This window comes from Tachypleus tridentatus, chromosome 6, assembly GCF_004210375.1.
Source record: "Tachypleus tridentatus isolate NWPU-2018 chromosome 6, ASM421037v1, whole genome shotgun sequence".
In the NCBI taxonomy this organism is placed as follows: Eukaryota; Metazoa; Arthropoda; class Merostomata; order Xiphosura; family Limulidae; genus Tachypleus; species Tachypleus tridentatus.
The window spans coordinates 53,640,794-53,655,402 of record NC_134830.1 but is presented as its reverse complement, the minus strand read 5'-3'; the positions used below and the strand labels follow the sequence as shown (position 1 = coordinate 53,655,402).

The 14,609-nt window shown below is 28.9% G+C and overlaps 1 protein-coding gene across 4 annotated transcripts in view; it reads right to left on the bottom strand.

The window, feature by feature from the left end:
* The window catches only part of lt (vacuolar protein sorting-associated protein light), a 47,776-nt gene extending 34,005 nt beyond the window's left edge, over positions 1–13,771 (bottom strand). For 2 of the 4 annotated variants that reach the window (XM_076504816.1, XM_076504817.1), the window contains exons 1-8: positions 13,603–13,748; positions 11,887–11,940; positions 7,994–8,035; positions 7,320–7,415; positions 6,798–6,881; positions 5,503–5,577; positions 3,686–3,820; positions 97–216 (exon numbers count right to left, since the gene is read on the bottom strand). In XM_076504816.1, the coding sequence (XP_076360931.1) occupies positions 97–216; positions 3,686–3,820; positions 5,503–5,577; positions 6,798–6,881; positions 7,320–7,415; positions 7,994–8,035; positions 11,887–11,940; positions 13,603–13,644 (648 nt within the window). In that variant the 5' untranslated portion in view covers positions 13,645–13,748. Of the gene's footprint in view, positions 1–96; positions 217–3,685; positions 3,821–5,502; positions 5,578–6,797; positions 6,882–7,319; positions 7,416–7,993; positions 8,036–11,886; positions 11,941–13,602 lie in introns of all 4 variants that reach the window. The other 2 variants (XM_076504819.1, XM_076504818.1) reach the window with 2 other exon arrangements.
* Positions 13,772–14,609: the final 838 nt, after the last annotated feature.

Sequence of the window (14,609 nt, the reverse complement as noted above, 5' to 3'; positions counted from 1 at the left end):
AACAAAGTTCAACAATATTGTTTGCACAAGCAACAAAGTCTATAATAATTAACATTTCAACTCTGATTTTTATCTCACAGTTCAATATTTACTCACAGCATCACTTGCACAAGCTACAAATTTTCCTCTCCATTTGATGTTCCTAATTTGACCCTCCCCTTGATGAAGAACTGTATTCTTGTATCTCGATAGAAATGTCTTCTCATGTAGCGTAACCTAAAAGTATATCAATACACATTTTAAAATAAAGACATCTAATACTCAGATGTTAACACAAAAACATATCCAAATTTTTGTTTTTAAACTTATGACACAATTTTAATTAGTAGCAAAAGATATTACATAACAATATAGTAATGTATAACATCGTGTAACAACTTCAGACACATTTAGAACACTGCCAGGGATTATTTAAGGTAGCAACAAGTTATATTACATAATAATATAGTAATGTATAACATCATGTAACAACTTCAGACACATTTAGAACACTGCCAGGGATTATTTAAGATAGCAACAAGTTATATTACATAACAATATAGTAATGTATAATATTATGTAACAACTTCAGACACATTTAGAACACTGCCAGGGATTATTTAAGATAGTAACAAATTTTATTACATAATAATATAGTAATGTATAACATCATGTAACAACTTCAGACACATTTAAAACACTGCCAGGGATTATTTAAGATAGTAACAAATTTTATTACATAATAATATAGTAATGTATAACATCATGTAACAACTTCAGACACATTTAGAACACTGCCAGGGATTATTTAAGATAGCAACAAGTTATATTACATAACAATATAGTAATGTATAATATTATGTAACAACTTCAGACACATTTAGAACACTGCCAGGGATTATTTAAGATAGTAACAAATTTTATTACATAATAATATAGTAATGTATAACATCATGTAACAACTTCAGACACATTTAAAACACTGCCAGGGATTATTTAAGATAGTAACAAATTTTATTACATAATAATATAGTAATGTATAACATCATGTAACAACTTCAGACACATTTAGAACACTGCCAGGGATTATTTAAGATAGTAACAAGTTATATTACATAATAATAATGTATAACATCATGTAACAACTTCAGACACATTTAGAACACTGCCAGGGATTATTTAAGATAGCAACAAGTTATATTACATAACAATATAGTAATGTATAACATCATGTAACAACTTCAGACACATTTAGAACACTGCCAGGGATTATTTAAGATAGCAACAAGTTATATTACATAACAATATAGTAATGTATAACATCATGTAACAACTTCAGACACATTCAGAACACTGCCAGGGATTATTTAAGATAGTAACAAGTTATATTACATAACAATATAGTAATGTATAACATCATGTAACAACTTCAGACACATTTAGAACACTGCCAGGGATTATTTAAGATAGTAACAAATTTTATTACATAATAATATAGTAATGTATAATATTATGTAACAACTTCAGACACATTCAGAACACTGCCAGGGATTATTTAAGATAGTAACAAGTTTTATTACATAATAATATAGTAATGTATAATATTATGTAACAACTTCAGACACATTTAGAACACTGCCAGGGATTATTTAAGATAGCAACAAATTTTATTACATAATAATATAGTAATGTATAACATCATATAACAACTTCAGACACATTTAGAACACTGCCAGGGATTATTTAAGATAGTAACAAATTTTATTACATAATAATATAGTAATGTATAACATCATATAACAACTTCAGACACATTTAGAACACTGCCAGGGATTATTTAAGATAGTAACAAGTTTTATTACATAATAATATAGTAATGTATAATATCATGTAACAACTTCAGACACATTTAGAACACTGCCAGGGATTATTTAAGATAGTAACAAATTTTATTACATAATAATATAGTAATGTATAACATCATATAACAACTTCAGACACATTTAGAACACTGCCAGGGATTATTTAAGGTAGCAACAAGTTATATTACATAACAATATAGTAATGTATAACATCATGTAACAACTTCAGACACATTTAGAACACTGCCAGGGATTATTTAAGATAGTAACAAATTTTATTACATAATAATATAGTAATGTATAACATCATATAACAACTTCAGACACATTTAGAACACTGCCAGGGATTATTTAAGATAGTAACAAATTTTATTACATAATAATATAGTAATGTATAACATCATATAACAACTTCAGACACATTTAGAACACTGCCAGGGATTATTTAAGATAGTAACAAATTTTATTACATAATAATATAGTAATGTATAATATTATGTAACAACTTCAGACACATTCAGAACACTGCCAGGGATTATTTAAGATAGCAACAAGTTTTATTACATAATAATAAAGTAATGTATAACATCATGTAACAACTTCAGACACATTTAGAACACTGCCAGGGATTATTTAAGATAGTAACAAATTTTATTACATAATAATATAGTAATGTATAATATTATGTAACAACTTCAGACACATTTAGAACACTGCCAGGGATTATTTAAGGTAGCAACAAGTTATATTACATAATAATATAGTAATGTATAACATCATGTAACAACTTCAGACACATTTAGAACACTGCCAGGGATTATTTAAGGTAGCAACAAGTTATATTACATAATAATATAGTAATGTATAACATCATGTAACAACTTCAGACACATTTAGAACACTGCCAGGGATTATTTAAGATAGCAACAAGTTATATTACATAATAATAATGTATAACATCATGTAACAACTTCAGACACATTCAAAACATTGTCCAGGATTATTTTAAGTTAGTAACAGAAGCTATATTACATATGAATATAGTAATAAGATTAATAATGATTGTATTCATATGCTACATATCTTATACGGTTTCCCTATACAAATAATTCACAAATATCAATTTCAAGTACACTTTATGAGAAGTATGCCATTATCAATGCCCATCATTAGATATCAAAGTTCAAATCACCAGCTGAGAATACAGCATGCCAAAGGCTTAGTTTGACTGCAGAAATAGGTGAAAATAGGTAAAGTTCAAATGTTTTTTTGAAAATCCTATTGTCTGGTAAAGAAGAACCCAAATAAAACTGTCACTTCTCTTACTATTATAAAACTGTCACTTCTCTTACTATTATATAATATCACATGTACTACCATCAATTAAATCATGCTACCCCAACACATGTGTTATCTATACAAATAAACGTGAATATGTCTGTGTCTCTTTTACTTTTGTACTTCCATATATATTTCTTGATCAATCCACATCAAACTTAACACTATAGTACAGAATTACATTTGGAATATCATGGGGAGAAAGATAGTGCAGCTTGCATGTTATAAAAATTGAAGACTTTCTACTGAACTCAATAATTTCATAAATACTATAACATTTTAACATTTTCTTTTGATATTCTATTTGCTTGTAATTATGGAATTTATCACAATTAAATACAAGCAACAGTGTCACATATTTTATAAATTTAGGGTAATAAAACTTTAAGAAACACAGTAACACTTTAAGAAACACAGAGCTGTTATCAACTATGCCTGTAGTTATGGTCAGATTTGCAATTTTAAAATATGAGTATTTTGTTTCAAGTAAATTTTTTTTTATTTACCTTGTCATCTCCAGTGATAAATCTTCTTCCTGTTCCTGATTTGTAAAAGAAAGGATCTAGAGCAACTGCTCTCACTGGTCTATCCAGACTCAAAATGTAGTTATGTTCTGAGCTGTACAAACCATGGATAACTACCTGTAAAAGCATATTGCTGCTTTACCAGAAATATACAAATATCTCTTTACACATACAACATACAGTTAAGAAATAGAACCCTGTGAGAATACACCTATGTACATAATAGGTAGGTGGATTAGTATGTTGAGGTGTGTGAAAGATGTCAAAATATCTTGAATTATAAAAGAATGTCAGATAGAGAATTCAACCTGCATTCACAAAAAGATACTGAAAATAACTGCAATGTTTGGTTGGGTGTCATGTATTGTGCATGAGATGATTTTATTTGGTTTAAAGCCAATTAATACTAAAATCTTTGGTTAGTTACAAATATTGAGGAAAGAGATAAGTCATTCCTCCAAGTTAAAAAATAATAGCCAAATATGGGTCTGAAGATATACACACAAGTAAACCATTGTATCCTGAATACATTTTTCAACTGTGAAAAGATATGAATTGTGTAGGCTACAATCTATCCATTAGATGTACACCTATATGTCACATGTCCACACATCTTATTAAGAGGTCTCATGTGAATACATACCAAGAACTATAAATGTGTTTTCTGGTTTAGTCTAATATAGGAAAGTTCTCTGTATCACAAAGTTTTCTTGCTATGGCCATGAAATAAAAAAAGTGATACAATACATCAAAATTTCTCCTCAGTAATAAATCTGAATAACATTATTGTAGAAACTAATTACTACTCTAAGTGATCATATTACAAAAACTGATAACATATCTATACTGAAAATATGTAAACTGTAGCATACATAACTATGTACAATCATTAACTACTTTGATCATGGTACAGAATCACAGATATAACTATTAATAAATACACTGAACATGTTAGTTACCTATTATAAACATGGTACAGACTCCAATGAACATTAATTACTAATTATGCTCAAAACATCCATATTAATTATGTTGACATAGATAAAACAAAGTAACTTGTAAATCTACTGAATATAAATTAATTACTCAATAAACTGACCAAATAAAACAAATACATGTAAAAATATCAACAACATAAGTATCTAATGAAATTCAGTGTTTTCATTAAGTGCAGGATAAACTGCCCATTTATTTCAGCAACACATCTATTTTTTTTGTATGTGTTCTTTTATTCTTCAAAAGAAAAAAAAAACAGTAAACAGCTTCACTTTAACTGCAACTGTGCTAAGTTTCTTTATTTTCACATAATTCTGAAGCAATTTTTGATGCTTCCAAGTGAGTGTTAAATAAAGAAAGTATAATATACTATAAATTGCAGGTAGAACTTACTACCCAATCTCTGTTCATACAAGAGGTGTGATTGCATTTTTACTGATTAAGTCAATAAATAAAACACCCACAACTGGAAAACAGTTTTAAATTTACAGACTAGTTTCACCTACTTAAAAATCATTGTCACAATGATATATGGAATAATCACTATATTTATACAAATCATGTTAAAAAGACACCTAGTCCAAACATGTAAGTATATAATGGAAGTTCAAATATTTATTACTTTCATTCTGTCACTTCTGTTTATGTTGTTTGAAAAATAGGCCAGAAAGTACAGAAAACCCAAGTACAGTAGAGACACTAGAGAGAGTAATTTTTAATAACTGGTTAATATAGCCTTGGTTTAAACTGCTCATTTCAACCAACCAGATTACGATACAGATTCATTAAAACAAAGTTCTCACCTTCCCATCATCAGAACAACTAGCTATATGATCTCCATTTTCATCTATACTAATCTGATTAACAGTGGTGGTGTGCTGCAAAAAATACATTAAAAATTATTATAATAAAGTTTGGTCACAGTAAATTAATGAAGTTACTTTTTAACAACTAAGAATTTCATTCTTGAGTTTTCTATATGACAGATAATTATTAAAATGATGAAACAGAATAATCACTTAATACATTATGTTTATGTTTTTATAAAGTTACAAGTAATACACATGAAACTGGGTACTAAAGTTCTACACATGTAGAGAACTTGATACAAGTGTTAGCTTTCAAACCATTACCCACTTATCCATTCAAGTTTATAAGCTACGAAGATACCTACCATGCATGTTTCAATTTATACAACAAACAATCACATACAGGGTGGCCCGTAAGTCCCTACCCATCCATATGTTATTATGTTATATTCAATTATGCATGCATTATAAATTTGTTTCTTTTTTTTCAGAGAAATATGGCCAATATAAGCCCATTCACACTTGAAGAACGTATTGTGACAAGTATGTGGGTACACGAGTGCAAGAATACCGGTGACAGCACACAGATACACTAGATACATAAGATATATGGATGGGTATGGACTTACAGGCCACCCTGTACACAACACTCTTGTATTTTTACTTTATCAGTACATATTAATAATAATAATTTATTAACACTGAAGGAAGTCTGTGAACTAGATACAAGAGATATGAAAACATAAACTGTGTAGTTTTCAATGGAACTACTTGATCTAAAAGTCCAAGCAAGTCCATAACCAAAACACAAACATACTATGTAGTTTATAAAAATTCCCTTGAATTTGAAAGGAAAATTTCTATAACCTTAAACATAAGAAATACTACAGAAAGAAACAGACAATTAGAAAATGGTTAATGGTATATATCTAAAAAACATATTTTGTTTCAAACATATTTATAGAGAATGTTAAATGTTAGCTCCATCACAAGGAAATGTTAACAACCCATACTCAGTGTAGTGTGGATGTTAATATAAAAACAACAACCACTTAACCATTTTTTAACAGTAACAAAAATGGTTAATTCTTTTGGATAAGCTAATGATTAAAAACTACTAAAATCCTGAAAGTTCATTATATACCAAAAATTAAAATTGATAAAAGTTATTCACTTTTCAATATATTTGTATCACACACTATTTACTTAATATCACCAAAATTTCCTGTCAATCTGTTAATTAAAAAAAAGAAAAAATATTTATCTATAAACAGTTTTGTGACACTTACTAAAAGCAATTCTTTGCTTCTGATGTTGTTTCCTTGATGGTCAAGTATGTGTATAACTCCCCAGTGGGTACCCAGTGCCAAGAACTTCAAAGAAAATTATCAAAATATTTAATAATACACAACTATGAAGTATTACCTATCCTTTTATTATTTTAACAATATCATCTTTTCATTGTTTGATTTCCTTTTAAATTTTGAATTAGATGAAAGTATAGATGTAATATATATATAATTATTATTTTTACATATAACGTCAATATAATATAATATCTGCATTAAGAGCAATTTCAAATAATTTTATTTCTACAAAGTGAGCTTCAACATTTTGACACAGTTAACACTTTTAGCCTCCTTATTTAATACTAATTTTTAAGAATACAAAACTCACATTTGGTCATGTACTATGCACCAACCACTGAGATAACTAGCTTGTGAAACTGACTCAGAATTTAACTTTAAATGGTTAAATATTTTACTGTCAACATACAATGGTCTCTTCTTCAATCCAGGAAATGGACAAACCTTTGGATCAACAGCTATACAGCTTGCTGCATCTTTTTTGAGAATCTGCGGTAGATCATTGATAATTCTTGCATAACACAGTTTAGGTTCTACTTCCTGAAAATTAAATATGTATTACTTATCTTCTACAAAGCACAATCTTAAACTTATAAAACACAATTCATAAACACACCTTTTATTGATGGATATCTCATGATTATATCTGAAACTCCTCATTTCAATAGTTTTACAAAGCTTTAACCTGTAATGTTTGATATGTGTTATAGATGAATATCTCGTGATTATGTTTAAAACTCCTTATTTCAATAGTTTTACAAAGCCCTAACCTGTAGTGTTTGATATAAATTGTTCATTCAATAAAGTTATACTTCATTTATATAAATATTTGAGAAACTAAAGAAAAATTAAAAAATATTGAATGCAGTGCTGAGATTTACTACACAGAAATGTTTAATAAAACTTTTTTAATCCATATGAAGGGAAAATATTTTTCTGTCAAATAAATTTTTTCTTATGTGGTTGATGTTGTCTTCAGATTGACTAACACATTTCTATTAGATTTAAGTTTTTTTTAGGAATTTTTTTCATTACTGAATATTTTTATAACAACAGAAATATAAAACACTATCTGTTTGATAGATGTTTTATCATATCAGTACAATGTTGTTTCTCACCTCTTCTGTCTCATCTGAACTTGCTGAACTATCTTCTTCATCCTGCATACATTTTAAAAAAATAAACATGAAAAGTACATAATTTGCATGGATGATTAAGTTGTTTATCAGCAGTTTTTTTAATGTAAAAATAACGTCCTGGAAAATGGAGAAAATGTGTGTTACGAACCTTAGTTTAGAACCATTTTTAAAATTTGAAAAAAAGTTAAAAAGGATAAAAAAGGGCAATGTTACAGCATGTTATTTACTGTTGTCACAAAACAATCTATTCATGTAGACAAGCTACCAAATTATTTATAGATACACCTTTCTAATTTAAGTCAAACTTGTAAAACATACTGTAGCAGTATTCAAAGCATAAACACACAAACCTGAACATTTGGGACACAGAAAATAGCTTAATAAAGTATCTTAGTGATACATAATCAAACCACCTTCACATTGCTGTTTTGTTTCTATTTATCATCATACAGTTTTCAATAAAAGTGTGACATTACATTGCATTTTTTTTTTATTTGGAACTACAATGGCCAGGTAGAAATCTTTAATGGAATTTATCACATGACAACCTGACTTGGATGCAGCACCATCCAACCTGGTCATGGTGCTGCATCACCATACTGTCAAACTGTATGAAACAAACAGTTTCAAACTTAAAAATATAAAGTATTATCTTTATACCATATAAAGATAAGTTTATAAGTTGAATTATTTTTGTCAAAACTCTACCAACCAACAAGATTCCTAAATATCAATTGCTGAAATTTTGCACACACATTTCTTAGCATCTGAGCATTTTCATAGATGAAAAAAATAACAGTTTACATTTGTTAATGATATTAATATGTTTCTGGCTGTGAGGATGCTGTTGGTTAACAAAAGGATTTAGATCATTTTGTGACTTGGGCAAATAAAATGGCAGATGAGTTTTAATTATAATAAAAGTAAAGTAATAACAGTGAGTTATGATAGTTTGGATTATAAGTATAATTTCGATGTAAATAACCTTAACAATGTTATGAAAGAAAGTAATCTTGGTGTAACAGTTGATCAGTCTCTTAAGCCATCCAAGTAGTGTGCATTAATATGATAAAACAAGATATAAAACACAAGTCTAAAGAGGTTATAATGTCATTGTAAGGTCACGTTTGGAGTATTGTGTTCAATCTTGGGATTGTTACTTTAGGAAGGAAATTGGATTGTTGGAAAGAGTTCAGAGGAGGGCTACTGGGATAAAAACGTTATCATGTGAGGACAGGATTAAAATATCTAACTATGTGTTCTCTCAGAAAAATAACAAAAGAAGAGTTACTAGAGATCTGACTCAGGTGTTTAAGATTATCAATGGAACTAATAGTGGTAACTAATAACTGTTTGTGTATTTGATGGTTAGAGCTTTATATTATCTATTTGTGATGATGAGAAACCCACGTGAAGTAAAAATGTATCTTATGGTTAACGATGGCATAATGTAGGCAAGTTCAAACATAATGGAATTTAAACAGATAACACAATACACAAAGAAACACTAGAGACTTACATTTCTTGTATAATCACCATGTTAACTTGAAGATGACCTAAGAAAGTCAAAATGTTGTTCTCTGCTTTATTAGTAAAAGTCTTAATACCCATACCAGCCATCCTGAGATACATATTATCTATCTTAGGTCTGTCAATTTAACTTATTTATACCTTTACTTGTATTTAGATTAAGATTTTCACTTCATGTATTGATTTCTCCTAATAATTTTTTTAATCATATTGCACTATAATATGATTTAATATACAAATATGTCTTGCAAGAATCTACAATTAATAAAAAATTGTAGTAGAATGGTACAAATCAGAAATATGGTTTAGCATTATTTGGCATTTTGTAGGTAGCAATTTGCCATATAAAACTGATCACTTTTGGAAGGGTATCTAACCAGGGAAGTAACAATCCTTCCAATATAAAATATTTATACACACAGACCATAAAGAAGCGTTCAGGTTGGAGATTTAAAATTCCAAGTGTAGAAATATCTGTTGTACTTAATGGCATTGGGAAACAAAGGAATACTGATGAACTTGGAGCAACAGAATCATTTAAAAATCAGTCACAGTAAGCACTCTCTTGTGTCTTATAACACGAGATTCCACAATCAAACATAAAGGTCAATCGTAAAAACTGTCCACATACTCTTTACAACAATGTGTAATGAAATAAAGAATGTGTCCAGTGTTTCTGTTCAAACAGCTGCAGAGAAATGAGTATTCTTGGTATACCATACAAAAACATATTGGTTAAGTTGTGGGACACGGTTCAAATGGCTGACTGTAGACACAAGCACCATTAACCATGTACACTACATAGGTAACTTTAATACAATGTAAATCATTTCACTATCATATGTTAACATTTGTAGGACAGTTCTATTGGGTCTGTATAGTTTAAAACCAATTCCATAAATGTGTGAGAAGCCGTACATTAAAATGTGTGATCTTATTTTGATAGGTCCATTATTACCATATATTCCTTTTGTGTCATACTATAAAACTGCAGAATGGGTCATCTACAATGTGAGTGCAGCAGGGACACATTTTAATATTACTAGTTTAATGATGGGCCACCAGGGGATTATCACTTACAGCACTGAACCATATTTTTTATATTCATTATCTTCATTTACTGTATAACATCATGCAACAACTTCACTACAGTCACATTCAGAACTCTGTCCAGGATTACACTTTTCACTCGAATCATGCAAGTGTTAGTTCTTTGTAACATAGCTAATAAGAATAAAACTTTACTACTTTTGTAGTTTATTTGTATTTGCTTAATTAAATAAATTGTAGTTGAAGTCAGGTGACGTTCTTGAAGTTAGGATAGACTGTAAAACATCCTTTAGACAAATTTGATCTCTGTTTTTAAATATACAACAGAAATATAATGCATTTGATGACCTTTTCCTGTTTCCAATAGCATATAAGCTCATATAAGTAACAAGTTTAATTAATATAACAAGCCTCACTTCAACAATAATAATAGCTATTATACCTAATTTTATTAATTTTTAACTTTATTTTTCATTATTATACTTAGTCACATAAATTTGTTAACACTATTAGTTTTATGTATTTAACTTTATCTTGTGAATATTATTGAGATTATAGATAAAACATGATTAACAGCAAAAGAACTTGTGATGAAATAATGTATTCTAATCCCTGTGAGTAAGAACAGAAGAAAAATATTCTCAATTAGCCATAGTCACAACCACGTTGATTTTTAGTTTCACTCTGGTAAGAAATTAATACTTACAAAGTTCATGTTTGTCCCTACTTTTTATAGTTGTAGTTAGATAATTTAAGAGTTTAATGGCTGGTGTGAAATAATGTACAAGACTCTGCTACAGTAAATAGCAACAGATCATTTCAACATCATAAGCCAATAACTCTCTCATGTCATTCTACAAAATATAACTCTAGTGCTTTCATAAGCATAACCTTAAACACCAGCAATCATAACACATTTTGATGTTACTATCAGTGAAGTTTTAAAATAGTTTAACAGCAAAATCTCAATTCTCATATTTAAACTACTTTTAAGACAACAAGAAATAGAAGAAATTAATTATACTATTAATTTTCATAAAAACATTATTAATAGACTATAATATATTTGAAAGACCACGTTTTCACAGTGATTACGGAGACTGACTGGCAAAATCCAAGCAATTGGTGCAAAATTGCAATCATGTAATAAATTATTTAATACATGAATTATCAATTACATTAAATGATAACATAAAACTCATGACAATTAATGAAATGTTTAAATATTAATGTACTAGAATAAACAATTACATAAAAATTGAAATTCAAAAATACATTTATACAATCCTTACAGTGTATATGGGGTGTATCTTTTTCTTTGTGTAGCTCTCTCCAACATTGTCTCTCTATATGAATTACACTTATCTTTAATTAATTCAAAAGTTCAAAGGATAGAAAACACTGGCCCTTAAAAATTACAATACTTGTTTAATTAGATTGTGTAAAGAGCTAGTTTATATAGTATTTTTCAAAATTATCTGAATGCTAAACAAGTGCAAATATCCATTTAATTTTTGAATAAGAGACTCAACAATAATTTTGAGACTTTGAAAGTTCTGGGAGACTTTTGGCCCATGAAAAAGGATAATATTAGGATGGTCAAGATGAAAAAAATAATAACAACAAAGTAAGAGAAAACAGAAAATAAGAAAAAAAAAAACTATATCAGATATTATTTTCAACCACTTAGACATGGTGAACAATTAGGAAAGAATCTTTCTAGTCTTGACTGAGGGCACAAGAAATATCAGCATTTTTTAAAGAATATTTAGCCTTAAGAGATTCCATGTAATGTGGAAACCACTGATGTTCCTCTTACTAGGGCCAAGAGAAATAGCCACTCACTAAAATATCATTATAGTAGTTTTAAAAATTGCTCTATTATTTATTATTCATTACCTTCCTCTTAGTTTTATTATAAAGTCTACTTCTGACAGCAAATTTAATTCCTGCATCAGTTGTGCTAATATTTAGAAATGGACAGCTACATGACTGAGGATAAACAGTAGCATTTCTCATTGGTCTGTTGCTACTGTTAATATTTGTACTATTGGTACTGCTGCCATAATATGTCCAAGTGTGCTAATGAGTTTTATTTGAAGTAACTGCAAGGTGATACTGCATGTATCACTAACTTATTATTTCACTGGTTAACTATACACTGTTTTTTTATTTACTGTTATCTACACATGAATATTATGAATATTGTGGTCAACTTTGGTTTACAATTATAGACAATACACATATTGGTTGAAAAAAGCACCTTGAAGAATTACCATAACTCTGGTTTCAAAAGGCAAAATTTTAATTAGATTTCATAATGTTTTATTTCAAATATAAATTAAATAAATGAGAGGAAGGGAGGAATTTAATTCATGTGTTGAATAATGTGCTTGTAATGTGTGCATCTTTTCTTATAACAAAGCAACATTGGGCTTTCTGTTATGTCCACTGAGGAAAAATGAAACTCTTAATTTAACACTGTAAATACGAATACTTACAGCTGTACCACCAGGAAACTGCTTTTAAGACTGTATTGTTACAACTTTTAAGTTACAGACAGCCTTTCTAATTTTTTGTACTCTTTCCTTTATGAAGTATAGGACTGAAATTAGTAACAAGAATGCTACAAGTCAATGTTGGAATCTTTTTACTGAAATCAGGCTTATTTTTGAATAAAATTAATTTACTTAGGCCTACGTTTCGTAATTCGTGGTCAATAATGGAATGAAGTTAATGATGCGACTGAGAGAGATCGAGGTTAACAACAGAAAAGGATCCATTTATTATTTTAGTTTTACAGTTTTTAATGCTTACACTTTATGGTACTTAAGTTATATTAACCGACTGGTTTTTTAACAAATACTATTACCTAATCTTAGTACTGTAATTTGTGATGCTATTGGTACTATATGTTCCACGTCCGACCTTTACTAAAACACATTTCATAAATTTAGTTATTCACCAACATATATTATTGATGAAATATTGAAGGAAGTCACTCTTACTTCATTAGAAGCCTCATTACTCAAGTCTTCGTTTTCTTCCATTTATAAAATGTTTGTATCCTGTCAAAACTTCAATAATCCAACAAATTATAATTTATCGTTTTATTATCACGACTTAACACAAAACCAACTTTCATACTTTTTGCCACCTAGCGTGAGATGAGTAAAATTGTGTAAAACTTTTGTTTTGTTTTGTATTTGTTTGTGTTTTCTTCCGTTATCAAACTACCTCCCTTACCCCAGTGACTCAGTGGTAAGCCTAAAGACTTACAACGTTTAAAATCGGGTTTTGATGCCCGTGGTGGACACAGCACAGATAGCACATTGTGTTGTATTGTACGCAACAAAATAATTAGAAAACTACCATACAAATACATTTACCAATAAGCGAAGTAGTAAACTTGATCCTTCTTTCTCTCTTATTTTTATATATTTATTTCCATTTCATAAAGATAAAAATTTTCTTATATAGTTCAGATTATTACCCAAAATTTGTAGTGTGTACTGAAAGGATTCATACAAGCAATTTTCAAACTAAATTCCGCGAAGTGCCACCAAGGAGTTATCTACTTAGATAAATAATAATAACGTCTTTCTCTACAGTACACCGCTAGTACAGCGGTAAGTCTACAAATTTATAACGCTAACTTCAGCAGCTAGATTACCCTCGGTGGACTCAGCAAATAGCCCTACCTGGCTTTGCTATAAGAAAACACACATATTCTCTCTATATATATATACCTCTGTCTTTTTTAGAACAATTGTATTTTTTAGCTTCTTTAATGGAGAGCTTTGAGTGTGTTTAAAGCAAATCAAAGTTCGCAATTATTTCAAAACATCTTGTTTTATACTGCGAAAATGTAACATTATATTGGTAAAATAACTTTGCTGTTCTTTTCAGAATACAGACATTAAGCATGTAACAGGTGGTTTTTCTCACTATAAAACAAGATTTCTTGTACCCATGGACCTCATACTGGACTCCAGTATAAGATATCACTAGAAAA